The 21,422-nt window shown below is 45.3% G+C and overlaps 1 protein-coding gene across 2 annotated transcripts in view; it reads right to left on the minus strand.

Annotated features, from left to right (window-relative positions):
* NOL9 (nucleolar protein 9) overlaps nt 1-21,422 on the minus strand; it is a 261,084-nt gene that overhangs the window by 155,463 nt on the left and 84,199 nt on the right. For both annotated transcript variants that reach the window (XM_085609003.1, XM_085609002.1), the window contains exon 9: nt 16,921-17,032. In XM_085609003.1, the coding sequence (XP_085465129.1) occupies nt 16,921-17,032 (112 nt within the window). The remainder of the gene's footprint in view (nt 1-16,920; nt 17,033-21,422) is intronic.

Here is a 21,422-nt window from a genome sequence, read left to right on the forward strand (position 1 = left end):
ACCCCCCACTCTGGAGGGAAGCTGGCCGGAAACCCCATACAAGGGCAGGGAATGTGCCAGCCTGCCCACCCCACCCCTCAGGTGGGGGAGGCGAGGTGAAGCACATCTCCGGGCTATCGCCATCTTGAAGATGGGGGCCCTACCCTACCAGGATTAGGCTACTGCCCCCCTCCCACAGGAGAGAGGCAGGATAGGGGGTGTACCCACCCCAGGACAAGGACCCATTGGTCCCTGGCCTTCACCTACCTGTAACGCCCCTAAATCTAGTATTTAGGGGCACCCTGAACCTTCCTTCCTCAGATTCCAGATAGAAAACTACAAGAAGAGCAAGAAGAACAAGGACCTGCCCTGCAGCTGCTAAAAAGAGAAGACACCAACTGCTTTGGCCCCAGCCCTACCGGCCTGTCGACTCTCGAACCTGCACCAGCGCGGCATCTCTCGTGGCCAGCAACCTCACCAACCCCGGAGGACCTGGCTACCTCTTGGCTCTAAGCCCCTGGGACTCCCATGAGTAGAGGCTCTACTCAAGAAACCTATTTTTAACCCCTGGCAGCAGCCCGGAACCGCGGACCCAACACACTCTGCACCAGCCAAGCCTGGCCAGTGCCGGAGTGGACAAAGACCCTGAGGACGACCCCACGGCGACTGTGACCCCGAGTCCGGCACCCAAGGACCCCCCTCGAAATTCCGGAAGAAGCCTGCAGCCTCAGAACAGAGTGCCACCCCAACCGCGATCAACAAGAGGGTAAGATTTCCGACATCAAAAGGCACCCCTGCACCCGGCGCCCTGCGGCCCCCTGTGCCCAATCCCGGGGTACTCACCTAACCTACAACTACCCAACTTACCTCTCGAAGTGGTGGTGGCACCTGAAGCATCCTCGTCCCCGAGCTTGCAGCCTTTTTCCAAACCGGAACATTCCCATTGATTTCCATTGAGCGCCCGAAGGCTCAAAAGCACCCTGCACCCAGCCGCCCGAGTGGCCCTGGCAGTGCACTCTCGACACTAACTTACTTCCCCACTTACCCTGAGTAAGTGACCAGGAGCCCAGCTCCCACAGCCGCGTGGCTTGCCAGACAGCAGCCACCAACCAAGGCCCCCCTATCCCTCATAGGATAACATTGGGCCTAACTCTCTCTGCACCCGGCCGTCCTGAAACCGCTGAGGGTGAACCAACTGTACCTACCTGACACTGGGGGACCCCTGAGTCTATGCCCGGAATTTCAAGTCTGCCAGTCGAGTACTTACCCTTAAACCGCTAACTTCATTTTCCTCATAGGGTAACAATGACTGGCTTTTTCTTCAAAAATCTTCTAAGTGTGAACTTTTCAAAACTGCAAATATTCACCAAAAATCAGCCAAGTGACAAAAACGAATTTACTCACCTGCTCCTAGGTGAGCTCCCAGTGCTGGATCTTGGTGCCCAGCCCCGACTCTGAAAAGTGTCCACAACTATACTTACCTCTAACTCATTTTTCTCCCATAGGAGACCATTGTCTGCTTTTCTGTGAAATTTCTTCCAAGTGTCTATTTTTGCAAATTTGAAATATTCTCTTAAAATCGTACCATTTCTGCAAACGAAATTACTTACCGGTTTTTGATAAGGACCCCAGTCCTGGGTCCAGGTACCCAGTCCTGGATTACTAAAGTAACGATAAAGTACTCTACCTGCAATTTGAATTTCTTGCCATAGAGATCCATTGAATGTTTTCTTTGAAATATTTTCTAAGTGCTAACTTTTGAAATAGCGAAATATTATTTAAAAATCATTACAGTTATTAAGTCGACTTGCATCACTTGATTCTGAATACTGACCCAGGGCTGGATCTAGGAGCCAGACCTGGAATTCCAAAAGTAATCTGAAATGCAATTTATTACAAATAACCTGAATTTACCATTGAGCTCAATGCATTGTTATATTTAGGAAATAGGATTGTTTATTGCAACCAACTGTGACGGTTTACAAAAATTTATTGCTTAAGACAAAAGTATTTATATTCAACCTCTCATTCTGAGAAAGTATATTTTTATCCCCTTTGTGGTTCTAAAAATAAAACAAGCATATATATTCTATATATAAACCATTGGCCTAGAGTTCAGTTATTGAGTGTGTGAAACCATTTGCTGACTGAGTGTGTACAATAAATGCTTTACACTGTCCTCTGGTACTGCCTTACTGCTCGACCAAGCTACCACTTTTGAGAGTAAGGTCATACCTAACTTTGACCTCTATCAGCCTCTGGGGGACTGTGGACTCTGTACACCCTGTACCTATTAGGGAACAGTATATACAGAGCCACTTTCTCACACACATTAATTGTGAATCGTGAACAACAAAATTGAGACAGTGAAAGTGCAATCGTCAGATAAGATTGTGGCAATGGCCACCCTACCGGACAAGCAATCTCGTGCTTGGACGCAAGAACTATGTCTTCTTTCCCAGCCTTTTGTGGGAGAAACGCCTCACCTCACCCGGCTGACTGCTCGGAGATGGAGGCACCGCTCTGTCCGTCGGTACTTCAGACCAGCCTTCGAGCTGTCTGGGAGGTTCAAATGAAGAAAACCCGCACATTTTTAATGACTTAGAAATTGAGTTAACATCATGGTCAGGCCCATTAGTGATTTGCGGGGACATGAACATCTATTATGATAGATGTTCATGTCCCCGCAACATGGGAGTGGGGGAATGCAGAGGCACCAAGGTAGGAAACCCCAGGTTCATCGTGCCCTTTCGGCGTTGCGGGATACCTACGACCTGAGGGATGTGTGGGGAGTAAAACCTCCAGCTGACTCCGGGTATACCTATTTTTCAAATCCCCACAAGAAGTATGTCAGGCTGGACTACTTTTTGGTGTCACCCCCTCCGATCACGACCGTTGGGATAAAGAAACTGCCTAGGTTAATGTCAGATCACAACCCTCTTCTTATAGATCTAGCATCTCCGATAGAAGACCAACCACAGGCAAAGTGGACGTTTGATAGATCTTTATTAATTAATGATGAATATCTTAAACACATTAAACAATGGGCCACACAATACTATGAGATGAATCGATGGGGGGGGGGGGGGGGGGGGTGAAACAAGTTTTGTGGGAAAGAAGATAAAGCAAGAAAAGAAAGATAGCGGATCTGATAGTTACACTGGGACAATTAGAAGAACATACTAAGGCAATTAGACAAAAGCAAGAGGGGGAGAACTAGCACTGCGACAAAAGATAATCATTATAAAAGCAGAAATAGGTAGTTATTATATAAGAAAGGGGGCAGCCTGCTACCAGACACACAGTAATGAAAGATATGAATATGGCGAGACTATTGGTAAGATACTTGCCCTACGAACCAAACAAAGACCAGCTAGAAATAACATCACTGCTATAAAATCCCAAAATGGCAAATGTCACACTAAATCAAAGGATATTATTAAGGTTTTCGAAAAATTTTATCAAGATGATATCAACAGGACATCCTTGACTCCATGCTCTGTAATGAAACTGAGCTAATTTTAGGAAACCATCGTAGGCTTAGTGAAGTACAGCGACAAGTGCTGGAAAAAGAAATTACGATGGAGGAGGTTCTAGTAGCTCTGAAATCAATGGCCTCAGGGAAAGCGGCAGGGTCTGACCGAATTCCACTCGAGTTATACAAGTCAATTCAAGAAGAAATAACCCCGATACTCCTAGACCCGTTTCTTGGAATACAATATAGTGGAACATCCACAGAGTCCTGGCAGGGAGCAGACAGTGGTTTTTTTGAAAAAGGGGAAAACAGCTTACAGCCCCGCATCATACAGGCCCATATCCTTGATGTACGCCGACGCCAAACTATTAAAAAATTCTTGCCTCTCGACTAGGGAGGGATCATAGCCGTCCTTGTTTCACCATGGCAGCACGGCTTCATACCAACCAGAAGCACCACAGACCATATCAGACGTGCTATCTCTTTGCTCGACATAACTAAGACCGCGAGTGAAGGGATGGCTATGATCCTCCTGGATGCCGAGAAGGCATTTGATCGCGTTTCATGGCAATATTTATGGACAACCATGGTGCAGAGAGGATTTGGGTCTGGCTTCATGACAGCAATTAAAGCAATGTACCATAGGCCTTACGCCAGGTTAAATATTATGGGGCAGGATTATAAAAAAAAAAAAAACGATAGATGTCGCAAGAGTGACTAGGCAAGGCTGTCCCTGTTGCCCAATTTTATTTGTCCTCTATATCGACATTTTTATAGAACAAATATTACAAGATCAAGCAATTACACCAGTTATGAGGAATGGATCAGAAACAAAGATTATGGCCTACGCCGATGATTTAGCAGTAGTCACTACTGACCCGGTAAATGCAATCAGCCGAATTCAGAAGCTAGCTTAAGAATATGGTCGCATGTCTGGCTAGCTATTAAACACAGGGAAAACCCAGATCCTATGTAACCCCAATACCCTGTGTAATTACTCTCGAAGGCTCAATGAGGTAACCTATCTAGGTATTAAAATTAGTGGTAAAATAGAAACAATCTGGAATATAACCCCTATGATAGATCAGATTAGCACAGATTTGCGTAACCTAGATAGATTACACTTAACTCTTATAGGTAGATGTAACGTACTCAAGACGGTTATGCTTCCTAAGGTCCTCTACATGTTTAGATCGATATCATTAGCAATTGAAAATTCACTCTTAAAAAGGGTAGATGGCATTTTTAGTAATTTTGTATGGAAATACTAAACAATTTGGCGCTCCCTTAAATTTCTGGCGTTACCACAAGATCGAGGTGGATGGTCTGTTCCAAATCTTAGATTCTATTACTACGCAACTTTCTTACAACAAGTGGCTCTAACGATCTTGCCTGGTGTGGGTAGTAGCCGGCAGGCAACAAACAGGGAAACCCCACCCCCCTAGATCTATGAGCTGGCAATAGGAAGGAACGCACAAGGGAGTACTTCTACGACAACTAGAGCCTAGCTACTACAAGAGAACTAAATTCAAGATTATAATTGCAATCTGGCGTAAATGGAAAAGAATGGTAGAGCTTATGAGGCTATCAAACTATAACAGACATACGCCAATGTGGCGATCCCCCCACCCCTCTTTGCTGCATTTATGTATGATAATCTGGCCAAGCAATGGGAAGAAAAAGGCATATTGAAGCTGGGAGATATCTACTTTAACGAACAGCTGTCGTTCTTAGAGTTGCAGCAAAGGTTTGGCATCGCGGCCGGAACATACCTTAAATATAGACAGATTACCTGCTTCTTGAATCAGATTAATAAAGAAAGAATCTTTCTAGGCAGGAATTTGCCAATAGAAGCTATACTCACACCACTAGTAAAAATCTAAAACTTTTATAAGATCTTGATAGATACTCTTCCAGACGACCTCGAGGCAGTAGAAACCAAATGGGCAACTAAAATAGGAGATACTGATGTTGATGTGTTTAACTCACTAGCCTTAGCCAAAGGGACGTTTCTAGCAGCTAATTTGAAAGCTCAGCATTATTATACAGTATACGACCTCTATTTCACCCCTGCGAAATCACATCGGTGGGGGAAAAAAAGAGGACGATAAATTCCCACGATGTGATCAAGGACTAGCAGATATAGTGCATATGTTCTATGGATGTGAGAAACTGGGTCCATTGATTAAGCAAATAGGGGAATTTCTGTCATCCGCAATCAACACAACTGTTAATATAACCCCAACCCTAATGTTGTTAGGATGTGATGAAAAGGCACAATGTGACCGGTGCAAGGACAAGTTCGTCTTTGTCTCAATAGCGGTAATTCGACTCCTTATTGCCACATATTGGAACGATGCAGATACCCCTCAATTTCAGGCTTGGCTGGGTCGATTGTTGGCAATCTACCATCTGGAAGAAACCCTATATAAGTGCAAAGGCCATAAAGCAAAAAAGCGGGGTAAGGCAATCTGGGCCCCAATCAATAACTGGATTATAAAACAGAATGTTTTCTAATGAGAAAGGGCGAATTACGACGTAGGTTTCACTTTTAAGGCTTAAGATCTGTAGAAATGGATGAATTATCACCTATGTTTTATTTAATGCTCCTTAGGATTTGGTCTCATGATCCTTTTTTTTTTCTTCTTCTCCTCATCCTGTTTTGATCTATTGTGTTAATACGTATGAAATTGCTCATGTTATATGCTAAATTTATTTTAGGGTTTATGAACTGTAAATGATTTTTCTATTGATATACTCTCTAAAAATAAATATAAAAAAAACAAAAAAAAAAAAAAAATGTGGCATTGTGGACCGCAGTGGAAACATGCAACTGAGACACGTTGGCTCGCTATTGGTTGCTTCTATCCAAGGCAGCCGGTGGAGCTCTAATTGGATTATGTAGTGTTTCTGGAGACACGGAGGCTCCCGCGAAACCTACGGCGCCTCGGATAGGTTGACTTGGCAGAAATACTTCGTTTTTACGTAAGGAGGGCACGGACAGTATTGCAATACGATAGGTTAACACCGCACAAACCAGAGGGGAAGCAGCTTCTTGCATATCGGAGGGCTACCTTTCTAAAATTGTGATTGGTGCATCAAACTTTTAAAAGCGCAGTGGCGGGAAATATGCATCACAGCAGAGTTATCGTACCGGCTGTGGATGTTACGTGAACTTGAAGAATGAATTGGCGTAAAATAAGCAAGGTATGTTCTTCTGGACAGCACATCGCTTTATTAATATAGAAAAGGCTTACTTAGTAAGTTTATGTAGGGCTAATAAGGATATCCTCCTTTACCATGTTTTTAGATTGCCACAGAAAGTTTTTCATTACGGAGGATTCAGTTTGGAAGCTATTCTAGAGGAGAGGGGAACAGACCTTGATCTAGGTGAGGATTAGCGTTTAAGGAGGCATTTTTATCATGATGAACGCTAATATTTATGACACTAGGACTTGTAACATGGATTGTAGATTAATCAGACATTATTTTTTTCATGTAGAAAACTATTTTTTGGAAGAAGATGCGATTTAATATTGGAGAGAACGTATATAAAACGAACATTAGTATCTTCCAACGTTTGGCATCTACATTTGATGCATTAATATCTAGGAGGTATGTTATATATTATTTCATACTGTTGACGATTAAGACACAGGTTTAGAGGTTCTATCTTTGGTTCAGGCAGTGAACAATACTAGTGTAATTGGCATTAAAAGTTATTGATTTATATTTTTAATTGAAAGCATTGAATAATAATGATTATCAGAACGGCGAATATAAATGGTAAATAGACGTTTCAGGATTTTTCTGGCAATACTCATAGTATTTGAACCATGACAAAATATGCGAAATATATGATTCCATGGGCTATGTTAATGCAATGGCGATGTAATTAACCAGAGGTAATCCTTTCATTTTTTAGATTGTTAAATAGGCAGGATTCCGAATGAAATGGTGTTATTTTGAGTATTATTTTCCTTGTAGAAGTTCACAATGTACAGGTAAGTGATATTATGTTTTTCTTTCATTTCTAAAGCCCTGATGATGTCCCACGGGGGACGACACGCGTTGGCTGTACAAGATTGTATAAATCAGCCGATTGGCTGTATAAGACTGTACAAATGGACATAACTTGTTGGGAGCATGTTATATGAAAATTCTTGAAAAATAAAAGTTAACTGGAAGTGACTTTCTGGATTGCTTCTTTTGGGACTACAATATTTAATTGTTGGATAGCCATTACTGTTCCGCTCCTTCCATTCTTGATTTACATATATTAAGGCACAACAATCAACACTGCTGCTGAAAAAGTAAGATCAGCACCAGAGGAAGCCCAATGACATCTCAGACATGCTTCCTTTGGAGTCTGGTAATCAACAGGATAGCAAGACCAAGTAAATCACATGGCTGCGTATTCTGACCGCAGGAGAGGTAACATTGGCACCAGCCAATATAAAAGCCTACCGCTTCGAATAGGCAGCATCTACTCCATATGGTTAAGGAAGAAGATATTTGAACCCAGAGCTATGACATCCTGCTTATGATCCTTTCTTCCACAAACCAGAAAATGTCAAAGTGCAATACCCAGAGTGGAAAAAATAATACACTTTACAACACAACTTCACAGACAAGAAGTACTCTGTGCTGGCTTAAGATAAAGCTAATATTAGGACCTAAACACCGCCAAAAAAACAAACAAAAAAAAAAAAAACATGGATGTGAAAAAATGGCGACTCAAGCTGGTCATCTGCCACAGTAGAAATGGAGGGCCCGGAACGTTTGTACCCCTGAACCACAAAATGAAACTTTCAACAGCAACTACAAGAGCGCAAGAACTGCTGAGACTACACCAGATAGCGGTATTATAATTTAACCTTAAATCAGACCTTAAATCACATCCAATAGTAAGCAGGACCCAAGAATTCAGCATATATTCAACATCACAACCCAACAACAGGTCAAGATTCTGCATCAGGAACTAAGGGAGATCCTTCCTAAAATGGGCACCACTAACGAAACCCTCACAGCCGCAGCCCCACCTGGCAACTTGAAGCACGAAGGAAGAAAATGTAACAAATGGGTTCCAGGGGAACAGAGTCAAATAAGCGAAATCAAGCAAGTGCCCCGTATAGACCGTGAACCAGAGAAAGGAATCTTCTTGTCATCAGGCGCATACTTTCTTTTTTCTTTTTCATTTTATTTTGCACAGTAATTAACAATTCATTCCAATTAATAAAAAATAGAGAAATATCACGTGTCAGCACTCCTCCCTTTCGCCAGCTTCAGATCTGTCAAAAAATCTTGGGCCTTGACTTCTGAAAAAAACATATACCCGCCCATTATCAATAACCTTAAGCCGAGTGGGGAAAAAGCAAATATGCTTCACAGCCCTGGTCCTGAAAAGCGGTTATCATTTGGCGAAGTCTCCATCGGCGCTCCACAGTAGCATGGCAAAAATCTGGGCGGGCGAAAAAATTGTGCCCATCAAAAGTCCTCTTAGCATCTGGTCTGACCATATCTATTATGGCTTGGCGGAGCAGGAAATTTCCAATATAAATCAGGATTGCTCTGGGGCGCTCTTCTTCCCGGCTGGATAGTTTTGTTTCCACGCGATTAGAAAGCGGTGAGCCCGCTGCACCTCCATCTCCCAGTTCCACTGGGCAAGTTCCGGAAGTGCACCTTTTAGCAGGGAAGTAACAAAGGACATTATGTTCCCCCCCCTTCCGCGTTTTCCGAGATTCCCAGTAGTCGAACGTTGTTTCTTCTTTGGCGGTTTTCAAAATCGTCAAGCTTCCAGCACATATCCATTACCCGTTTTTCCTGCTGCCCCTTAGACTCTTGTAGTTTATCAACTGCTTCCTCCAAAGCCACTGTCCTATCCTCCACTTACGTAACCCTTTCGGCCATTTCGGTGCATAATTTATTTGCCTTGCGTATTGAAGCCTGTAGTTTTTTTTGCTTGTAACGCCCGGCTACTTTCAATTCTGGCCTCACCCTGTATTTGTTTTAGAGTGGAGTATATTAAATCCAGAGAAGTGGGGGCAGCAGAATCCGGGGGTGCAGCTGAGCCATCCTCTGCTACAGACCCCACATTATCATACACCATGCTTGTGGCAGAGTAGTCCCATTCCAAATTTCTCACTGTGGTTAGAGTATTTTTAATAGGGCTTATTTTGGTTCTGGTTCATCGCCTTAGTGAGGCCGATTTATTAACGTGGGCTTTCTGTATTGTAAGTGATTCCCCAGAGTCCGTACTACTGGAGATACTGGATTTGTTGGAAACTAGCGAATCCGGATCAGAATCGTCGTTCAGTGTGTAAAATGTATCCCCTTCGGGGGAGCCAAGTGTCGTCGTAACCAGGAGTCGGGGCATTTTGCTAGAGTCGCTGTCTGTGGCATTGTTAGCATCGTCCTTTATACAGACAAACCCTCCTTGGATGGCAGCAGTGTCAATATTATTCTTGCTATTATTATGGCATATTCCTGGCGGCACTGCTCTGCTCATCTCTTGGATCCCCACTTGGATCGCATATGATTCCGCCAGATCCGTTAAGCCACCATCATTGCTTTCGAGTACAGGGGTTGTAGTTATTATGATTACAGATAAACGGCTATCCTCCATACAAGGGCCAAGATCTACCTGCAAGTTTTCATTTTGCTGAGTCGAGCTGGATTCCTGCTGCTGTTCCGGTCCGGGTGATACTTCCAGCCCTGTAGTCAAGTTTGGCTGGGCTGACACAGCAGGCAAGGCGGTCTCTGCAGCTCCTGCTAACATCGGATTGTTAGGGGTTTCTTTTATATTTTTAACAGACAAGTGGGGCGCTGGGCAGTGAAAATGCCTCGGTGACTGTAGGTTGCCTCAGTGCACCAGTCGATATAGTCCGGGATCGAGCCCCTCCGGTAGCGCCAGCATCCTTAGAGCCGCCATCCACTCTTCTTACCTGGCCACCGCGTCGTCCCGAGGACACACCGGCATTCATCATCGTTTTAGCATTGGGGGCGCTGCCCCCCCTCCCCCCAGCTGGCCTTAGCAGAGTCCTTCGGCCCCCCCTTTAGCTGCCTTGTCTACTTTGTCGGGTCTTGGAGCCATGACCCGGCGCGAGCGATGAGAGAGCTCCCACGACCCGTCAGAGTAACAGCGAGTGCTCCGGAGCAAGCAATGCAGAGCTGCGGCGATCAATCTGTCACGCAGCGGGATCCCGAAATTCAGCAGCCGCATGGCATGACAAGTAGTAAGTCCATGAATCTCTTCATTCCAATGGGGTAACGGAGAAGGGCAGCAGCGGCACTACGCGAGGTCAGTCGGCCATCTTGCCCTACCTGACCAGCAAAGGTTTTAGCATGGAAGAATCACAGTTGAGTAGCCAGGCACATACTTTCAATGAGAAGGCATTCAAATGTAAGTGAAGCCAAGGAGCTGGAGGAGGGGGGGTAGGAGGAAGAAGAAAGAAAACTGCTGATATTGGTCTTGGTATCCCACGAAAGCACCATGCCCCAACCCTTCCCCCTCGCCCCCCCCCCCCCCGCAAACAAACATATACAGCTGGCAAGCCGATTTGGAATCCTAGCAACACCTGCAGTGCTGTAGCCCAGTAAAGCTTCTGAACCTTCCCCGGCAGCTATGGGGCATATACATAGAAGATTCTACTCCCCAGGTTAAGACAGTGGTAAGCTTTCAAGCAAGGTCATCCAAGGATAAGCATGCCTCTTCACAAAATTGGTGCTGAATCCAACGCATTTGTCTAAATAGTGCCAGAAAAACCCAAGCAGCACAACCAAGCATGGGCCACAGAAGAAACCATAGACCTGGCCACCAAATGGACCATTTAGCAGCCCCAAACCATCCTGAACTACCGCCTGAAAGTGTCATCTTGTGTGGTCTGGCAAAAGGAGAACCACCATCTGTGCCACCTCCCAAAGAGCAAGAGTGTACGATGCCAATGTGTTGGTTGGACGAATACCCATGCTCCCCAATGAAAACAACAAAAGTCTGTGGGACTCTATTGAGGGGTGTGGATGGGAAAAAACTACATTAAGTTCTGCAGAAACAGGAGTCCACAACCCAGACCCTCGAATGATGGATGAGAGAATAAAAATTCTGGGTTTTCTGGAACCAAGAGAATCTGAGCAACAGGATTATGGATTGCTCACACAGAGGCTGGCTGTGAGAAAGTGACCCATTTATTGCCTGGTTTTGATGTGGAGTACAGGGTCCCTACAACCAGGTCCCCTGTACCAGTGCTCATTCCCTAAAAAACCCCAAAATTGGCACTTCTGCCCTCTGTAAGTCCCTAGTAAATAGCACTCTGACTACCTAGGGCCTGTGAGCTGAAGCAGGACCTTTGGTACCCCACTCACTGGGACCATGCCACTGCCTTTGCAGCTTGCATGCCCCTGTGAAGGAGAAAACGACAATGTCGACATGGCACCCTGCCTGGGTGCCATGCTAATTAGCACTGCCTGAAGGCATAGATAAGTCACCCCTGTAGCAGGCCTCACAGCCCTACTGCAGGGTGCACTGTATCACAGGTGAGGGCATATCTGCATGAACAGATAGGACTACAATATTGGGGTCCATTTCCTAATATTATAAGCACCATTGAAGCCATAGAGAGTACATGGGCTGGGAACTCGACCACTCGAGTTCCAAAGCACCATGATGGCTTCACTGAACACACAAGTGTTTGTAACCAAACTACTCCTTTCAATAAATCCATACTGATGACAGTGTGGGATTTATTGTACCGTTTACCCAGAGGGCACCTCAGTGGTGCCCCCTGAAAACTTGCCAACCTTGGAGCGGTCTCTGATCGGCTGTAGGTAGCCAGCCACAAGGCCGGATCTACAGCGCTGTGCAATCGGTGCTGACTGAGTTGGTGCTTCATTTTTTAAAAGTATATGATCACTTAAAAAGCACCTGCTGCCACGTTCCTAGCCTTTAGCAAATTTTCAGGAATCAATTAAAATGTCAAGATCACTCCGGTGATTTATCGTCTTCCTGGAAAAAGACTGAGGTTTGTCTAGTGGAAGTTTTGACTCATCCAAAGGCAGCGCCGAGGGTTAAAATGTCTGCTGCTAAGAACGTGTACCATGAAGATACAGTGCATATAATGTAAATAGGTCAGTGGTATACTGCTTCTCCAATAGAGCTTCTTTTGTTACTTGTCGTTTGTAAGTCAAAATCCTAATATAAAACTTTAGAGTTATTAACTGTCAAAGAGCTGCATGTAAACTGCAAGGTATATGCAAGAGCTATATGTATTTTGCCCAGACTTTCATTATCCTAATCTTGCCAAAAGGGTTCATTTGTGTAGAAAACAATTGTTATTAAAGAGAACCCCTAACAATGGTGTTACATTTTAAATTCTGAATTTGTGCTTTTCCAGAATAAGGACACTTAAGCTATATCGCCTACCATGATGACATGTTACTCCTATACTACACCATGTAGTCCTGTCTGATGTAACATTTCCTATACACTTATTTACACACACATGATTGTCTATGCACAATGTGAGTTTGATGTAAAATGCTCCAACACTGGTATGCGTGGCGCTATAAAATTAATTGAACCGTTGAGACAGTGGTTATGGAGACTTCAGAGGCACTGAAAGATGGTAGCGATGGAATCCTTGGCAGAGATGGTCGGGGAGGGGGGCACCAACATACATAGTTGCACAGGGCGCCACCAGTGTTAAAGCCGGCCCTGACCAGCCACCACCAGACATGTTCCTGGACCCCTGGGTAGAAAGTCCCTGTCTGGGACCAAAAACAATGCACATTCTGGGCAGAGGTGTCATGCATCCTCCCACCGGATGGGTCAGAAATAGTTTTAAAGATTGGTTTATTTAAAAGCAGTCAGGCCACCATTCCAATGATATTAGCGAATCGTAGTGGGCGCAAATTGTAACTTAACTTATTAATATTCGTGAGAGAGGTCCAACTGCGATTCAGTATTTTGTGAATCTGCCTATCAGTACATAGGTCAGTTTGCAAAATAAAGTTTGGTTCGCTAAAAGTCTGTGTACAAATTGCTGAATCCAATGTACCTAAATGTGGACCTAGATGCCTCATAATGGTAAGCATATAAACTACACCTGTTAACTCATCTAGAATCATAAAATAAGGGTGGATGACCTGCAACTACCAGCAAGGGAAATCTGATTGAGAACATAAAAAGCTACGATTATCACAAATGGACCTGCAGACCTAGTCACATTTGTCAGTATAATACAAACGATAAAACTGCGACTGTCTCACATTTCCTGGTCCATAACACTGCTAAGCGTGGCGTACTATAAATCAATCGCACTTGGTCATCCCGCATGACATGGAAACACTTTCCCATGTAGGCTGAAAGCAAAAAGACACCTTTAATTACACACCCATATGGTGTAGGGTGCTACATGTGTGGATAAGCACTTGGCATCCCATACATGGATAGTAAGTGCTAGACAAATACTATATTAGAATACCTGTAAGGTATCATATCTAGTAAAAAGTAGTCAGGATTATACATTGGAATTTGAATCGGACAACCAAAACGTTCCAAAGTCAATTTACATTACATAGGTTACTCATGGACGCAAAGGTCACCAAGCCACAATAGTAAGTAATAAGCTGATAAGCTGAGTGTATTATACTTCCGTCTAGGGTTTAAACATTTGCACTGTGAATTCAGCGATCTGCAGTCTGCTGATGCCTGCTCCTTTTATGTGGCTCAGTACCCAAAAACAAAGAATCAGTCTTGGTTTCAAATATTCTAAGAAAACTTGTGAAGCGTCTGAATTCTATCAGATGTACTGTGCTGCGACGGTACAAGCCCTGTGTACAAGGAGGGGTATGAGTAGGGACTCTCTCTCCCCTAACTACGCAGAAGGGAGAGAAGTGATCAATTTTAAAGCTGGGAAGAGACAGCCTGGACCCGGCTGCCTATCACCCACTTACCATGATCAATTCGGACATGAAAATATTGTGCAAAGTTCTAGCGACACTTTTGGCACCGCATATGCCCCACTTGATACAGGAGGACCAATGCGGGTTTATACCCGGTCCTAACACGGTCATGAACATAAGGCGGTTAATACAGGTCATGCATGAGATAATACACAGGGATGAGGAATTGGCGCTGGTGTCCCTAGACCTTGAGAAACCCTGCAATACCGTTGATTGGGGTTCCTACAGGAGGTTCTGAGGATGGCGGGATTTGGTCCACAGTTCTGCCGCTGGGTCAACCTATATACCGCGCTGGGAGCAGCGGATCCGCATGGGCAAGATCAATCTGAGATGTGGTTGCTGGAACTGGGAACGCCAGGGTTGCCAGCTATCGCCACTGCCAATTGCGCTTTCTATTGAGCCGCTGGCAGTTTGAGAGAGGAGGGACCTTGAGCAGTGGGGCATCCAGATAGGTGGGACGCCACACGCGATATCATTATACGTTGATTACGCCCTCGTCTATATTGCCTCACCCCACAGGTGATACCTAAGCTGCTGCAGTTCCTAGAGGACTTCGGCAGTTATTCTGGGTTGCGCCTCAATCAGCATAAATCCCTGCTCTTCCCCCTAGTGCGCTTGGCTGCTCCTTAAAGTTACTTTCCTCGTCTTGGGTTGTGTGCAGGTGGCGCTCAATGTGAATAGGGTGGTCGAGGCACTGTTGCGAACGGTAGACTTCTAAAACCCGCCACTGCTCTCATTGCTGGGCAGACTGGCAGTGTCCCAGATGGTGGTTCTGCTGTGTTGCCTGTACAGTCTTCAAACTTCGTTGTGCCCTATCTCCGGGCTGTTTTTTAGCAGTTTAACTCTGTGCTGGTGTCACTATTTTGGGTCGGGCGTTGCAGTAGTGGCTTTGGCCACTCTAGCCCAACAGTATGAGGAGCCCCTAGGCTGGACTTGTACTACTAGGAGGCTCACTTACAACATGTGACCCAGTGGTTGGATGATGGGGACAACTGGGAGAGGGCACTAATGAAGGGGCGAGTCAAGTCGGACAGGCTAAAGACGGCATTGATGGAGGGCGCAGTTCCCCCAGATGACATGCCCTATGTAGTCAGACAAATGGCGGCTGATGTGAATTATAAGCAGACCTATATCCAGGTGAAACATTAGATTTCTTATGAGCAGGCTTGTGAGAATTTTGGGCTGGGACAACGCCACTATCTTCATTACGCTGGAACTCGGACCTGGTCATAGTAACCTCACCCACATATACAGTCGTCCCCCAGACAATTTAAAAGCGTTTGAGATATTGCTCACTTAGACTCTGGGCGCAGACTCATCTTTCTCAATACATAGCAAGGAGGGTAGACTCAAGGGGCCACCCACACACACAAGGCACGGACATGGGATGCAGACCTGAGGGCCCCTGGGTGAAAATACATGGAAAGTAATCAGTGTGCTAACACATACGGTATCCTGCCACGCACGCTTCAAATTGATACATTACAACTACCTTCAACGCACATACATGACACCAGTGAATTTGCACCACATTGCCCCTGACCGCCCGGATGCTGGCCCTCAGTCTGGCGATACTGGTGGATTTCCTGCATTTAGCATGGGGGTGCTCTGGGGTGAATATATTCTGGACTCAGGTGGTGGAGATTGTGCAGAGGGCCCCGGGCTTCTGGGTGGAGCTGTCACCACTGCATTGCATACTGGAACACATCAAGAAACCCCAAAAAGCAGAAGATAGCTTACAAACTCTTGCAACTACTTTTAGTGTTGGCAAAGTGTAGGGTTGCCATAACGTGGAAGGGGGAAGCGCACCCCTGATGTGGATGTGTGGTACAGGGACATACGTGAGTGGACTCTAGCGGAAGAAGCCCATATCAAAGCTGTGTGAAAAGATTAAAAACTGGATGTAGACCTCAAAGTGCAGCAAGCTGTGTGACGCTTTCTTTAACTCTGAATCGAATGCGAGTGATCTGCATGAGCCAGACATGAGTGAGGGTATGACTGAGGGGGGAGTCGGGGTGATATACCCAAAATGCAAAGGTAGGCTCTTCAATGTATGGTAATTTGCTGTGCCATAAGCGGATATGTGCTGCTCATATCTTTGTACTTGGAAAATTCCACCTGTCTGCTCCAATTGAAACTGTACACCTGCTACAATTTTGTCAAAAATATATAGATTTGTGCCAAACTATTTGAAAAAAGCCACACGTCATGACGTTTTGTACCAAATCAAGCATGACTTACCCAAACATACCAGCAATGTCAGATAACTCCCCAAAAAAACAACTGTCACTCCCCCAATCCCTCATGCAACACCTTAGCTTGTGGAGGGATGAAACACAAGTACCACTACTTACAGATAATGGTTTTACTAGCACTTCACATATTTCAATGCAAGATAATTGCTGCACTGACTTGGCACCACACAAAACACCCCTCTACCCCAAATTCTTATAATTTATACAAATAAAATACAAAAATATTCGTAAGTACTTCTGTCCGTTGCTCACCTGATAGGGTATCAAGCTGTTCAAAGAAAGTGGCTGTTCAAGTTCTGGAGGCTGTAGTTTGCTAAGGTAACCCAACACTGCCAAATCTCGTAGTATATTGCTATGGCATCGCCTGAAAGGATAATGTAAAGATAAAATGTTAACCTGGCATCTAAATGCATACTAAGTGTTTGCATAGTTCAGCACAGTATTAGAAAACGGACCACCATTGTCCAAATATTCAATATGCCTTTTAGAATTTTTCTGACCACTCCACAGGATTCCATAAACCAAGTACTATAGAGCAAACATTTTTCTAAAGAGCAAAAAGCCTCCTGAAACTTCCTAGTTAATGTGACGGCATATGCAGTTTGAGAATTTAAGGGGGTCTCTGGCAGAGGACTTGAAATTAGGCAATTATTATGATTATACGGACTTGCTCCTATCTTGACAAGAGGTGAGAGGTTTATTTTTTATTACTATATTTCTTTTTTTGTTTTATATAGCGCAAACTAGACCCGAAGGTATCCGAGCGCTTTATATGAACACCAGTTTCGTTACACAAGGACACATTCATTTTGTTAGGCACGGGGAGATCAAGTGATTTGCCCAGAATCACAGGCTGCTGAGCGACATTGCAGATCCGAACCCGGTTCCCCAGCTTTGAGGTCCACCACTCTAGCCGTAAGGCTACATTCTCGCCCCGGTCGTTGGTCTTGTTAATGTCAAAATGTGTGAGGAAAGACTTAGAGGCTCTTAATCTTTTTCTTATATTTGATTGTAAAGAGGTCGGCTTTTCACCAATGTGCAAGCCGGCAGAAAGGCTGGATCTCCTGGGGTTGGCTAATGATGACCCGCATACTGTCTGAGCTTTATCAGTGTGGAAGAAAACGTGGCCAATGCAACCTTATTAATCACCATGTTATTTAGAAGCTGGGGTTACGAAGCAGCAGTAGCTGGTTGAAGGATCTCCATCAGGAGGTTGGCTTTATTCTCCTCTATCAGTGGTAGTTCTAGTACTTCTGCTGCTTTTTTCAGCACTGCTGTAAAATATGCCACTAGCACAAAAAGGGGCCAGGAAGGCATTCACATTTCGCCTCCTTTGAGGTACGTAGACATGTTGCATTCAGGAAAGCATATAGAGAGGTCAGTGTAGTGGGAGGCAACAAGCTTGCGGCCTCACTACTGTCATCATTGTTCTCAACAATGTGTGGCATCTTAACACATTCAAAGTCTCTGCTGAAAATTTTGGCCATGTGTTGCCAGTATTCATCCCTGGGCATGGATCTGGACATTGACTGTTCCCGGCATTGGACCTCCTCCATTAAGGTCTGAGTTTGCCTCCTGGAGTGCATCAAAATAGCTTTAGTCTTTGGCATTAACTCAACTACAGGAGTGCCTCGAGGACAACTATTGGGGTCGACCGGCACCGAAAGATAACCCACCAGCAGTTCCCTAGTTGACCATCTTACGGGTTTCATTTGGCTAAAAGGCACACCGGAAGGATATGAGTCACCTCGTAAGAGCACCTTCATGGCCTGTGTAAACACCAAGACCTGTGAGGAAACCTTGTCCTGTACTGGAGGAAGCATGGGTTCTGAGGCGACCCCATCTAACTCCAGCATGAAGAAAGACTTAGTCGCTTGAGGGGGCAGAGGCCTGGAGTCGTCCACTTGAGATAAAATGGTCCACGGTGCAGAGTTGTCAGGTCTGTGCCGCTTATTATGCTTCCTCCAAGAAAGGAGAAGACCGGGACGTTGGACTTGGACCTAGATTAGGAGCATAAACAACACCAAGCCCAGAGTTAGGCACCCACAGCATGAAGAGCTTTGCCTACTGCGACTTTATGGCCATGCAGTGAATGAAGCCATATTGATCGCACAAATTCGAATTATGCTGAGTCCCCAAGCATCACAAACAGATCCGTTTCATGCAGGAAGGATAGGGCTTAAAATCCAACTTCTTAGGTGGGGACACATACGGCCTAGCATAGCAATTTTTTATTTTGATGGAAAAACTTTCTACACAGAGCGACTTCAAATCTGTGAAGGGTATGGAAAATAAGGAACTGACGTCAGAGGAGAAAATGATACAGGGAACTGATCAATTATCATAAAATGATAGTATTACCCATGCACGACAGAGCTCGCCTGAAGTCCTGGTTGTATTGAGTTATTTTTGGTACCAATAGTGGAGTAGTAACACTGCAATTTGATTTACATGGATTTAGAATGTCATCAATACAACTCTAAATGGATATGGACCACGCACTCCGCAATAATACTTTACTTATTCAAGTTTTGTTAGCAAATATTTAAAGGTTGGTTGGCATGCAGCAAAGTATCGTCCTCTGATCTTGGACGTATATCATTGGGAAGCGTCCCTTTGGTGCACTGCCGGGGTCACAAAGGGAAAATTTCAATCAATTTAATCCCTAATCATGTGGTAATTTCATTTGAAATGCTTTATTCGTCTTCAAAAATAAATCTCATATTGTAATAGTCTGCGTTATCCACATTTTAACACAAATCATATGAAATCAATGGGTGGACATCAAATGAAGGTTACAAATACCCCCAATGCATTTCAGGCATATTGCTGCTCTTCATCAGGGGGAATGTTCCTAAAAAGCAATAAATCAAGTCGAAAGTGAAACGACTGGTAAGGATGTGGGCGACCCACTCTACCAGGTGTCCAATCTTTGTGCGTTAGTTATAAAGAAACATGCATAAATTCTTAAAGCTGCCAGCTAATTGAAAACCATTAACTGTACACCTGTCTCTTATACTTCAATCGTGTTGCTAAATGCTGCATCCCATAACACAATAACCACACCTTGGTAGTCATCATACAGGACATGGAAACACTTGCCACACAGGGTCAAGATAAAGACAGCAAGCATCATACAATGTGTAGCACGCTACCCATGTAGTGAAGTGCTTCAGTGCCCCCCTGACAGGGGCAGCAAAAGCAACATAAAGTTACAATACAATTACCGCCGGTTTCAATTATACTTGTACATCTTGAGAAACGTACTGTTGTCATACTCTTATCTGGAACAAAAGTGTGCAGAAAAATATAGTTGCATTCTCTTGTAAATATGACAGATGAGGATACTCTCAAATGTCCCAAGAAACAATTCTGTGTTTCAATAGCACAGTAAGAAGGAATTTAATTTGAAGTTGATCTTCAAATAACACCTTAATTACAGACATAATTCTATAGGCAATTAATGCCACCATGTGCACCGTTTAAAATGAAACTACCCTCCTCCACCCACAGGCTCCTGCCTACGCCTAATCCTTGGTGGTCCAGTCCAGTGGGAGAGCCTTGCTCTTCTGCTGGCCGCTGTGGTCTGTCTCTGTGCAGTTTCCTGTGTTTCTGTGCCTGTTTTTCTGTCTTCCTTGTAGCCTCTTCACGGTCTTGTTATTGTGCCCGTGTTTAACTTTGCTTTTTTTCTGCCAGTCTGTGCCCGTTGCTCTCCGTGCCCTTTTCCCCGCTGCCGTTTCCTCCACGGCCCCTCCCCCTTACCGGTTCCCGTTCCCACCTGCGATTCCCTCCCCTACTTAATGGCGGCCGCACCGAAGGCGCGCCAAAGCCAAGCCAGTCTGCGTCTGTCCGCTGCACGGCTCCACCATGGGCACACCAAATGCAAGCTCATATGCGCCAGTCCGCAACCAGACCGTGGCCAGCGCCAGGAACCCTGGATCTGCGACCTCCCACCACTACAAATCCACTGCCCTCCTCGCACTCAACCCCGCAAGGAACAACTGCCAGCTGTCGAAACCTGAACACCACCCACGGCCAGTTCTGCCGTCTCTGCCGCCAATCCTTCACCTCCGAATGCACCCCCACAGCCCCCGCACCGAACACCAACACCTCCGAAGCCCTGATAGGCATCCTCCTCAACATGCCCTCCCTGCACAGACACGTCGTAGAGATCTAAGACCTCTTCTATACCCTCTCGCCAGATGTTGCCTTCTTTACAGAAACCTGGACCCATGCCTCCTCCGACCCAGACATGGCCACAGACATCCCCGAAGGATACAAGAGCCAGAGGAAGGACCGCCCCAACTGCCCAGGAGGAGGACTCCCCCATCATACACAAGAGCTCCCTTCGACTCTCCACCACAAAGGACTCCTTCCCCACCACCGAACACCTTCACTTCCAGATGCAGACAAGCCTTAGAACCACACTCTGCGGCACCCTCGCCTACAGACCCCCTGGACCCCATGCTTTGTTTGCCACTACCGTCGCAGACCTCATCTCGCTAACATCATAGCACCCCACGCCATCGCCACCATGGACTACATAACAGAGACCTGAACTTCCACCGCGACAACTCCAGCGACTCCAACTCCACCACCCTCCTGGACAATCTCGCCAACATCTGACTGAAACAGCTCGTCACCACGCATACCCATAAGGCAGGACACACCCTCGACCCCATCTTCGCACGAGGTAACATCCACTTCAGCCACACCACGCAACCCACATGGACAGACCACCAATGCGTACACTT

The sequence above is a fragment of the Triturus cristatus genome, chromosome 1_2 (genome assembly GCF_964204655.1).
Source record: "Triturus cristatus chromosome 1_2, aTriCri1.1, whole genome shotgun sequence".
Taxonomy (NCBI): Eukaryota; Metazoa; Chordata; class Amphibia; order Caudata; family Salamandridae; genus Triturus; species Triturus cristatus.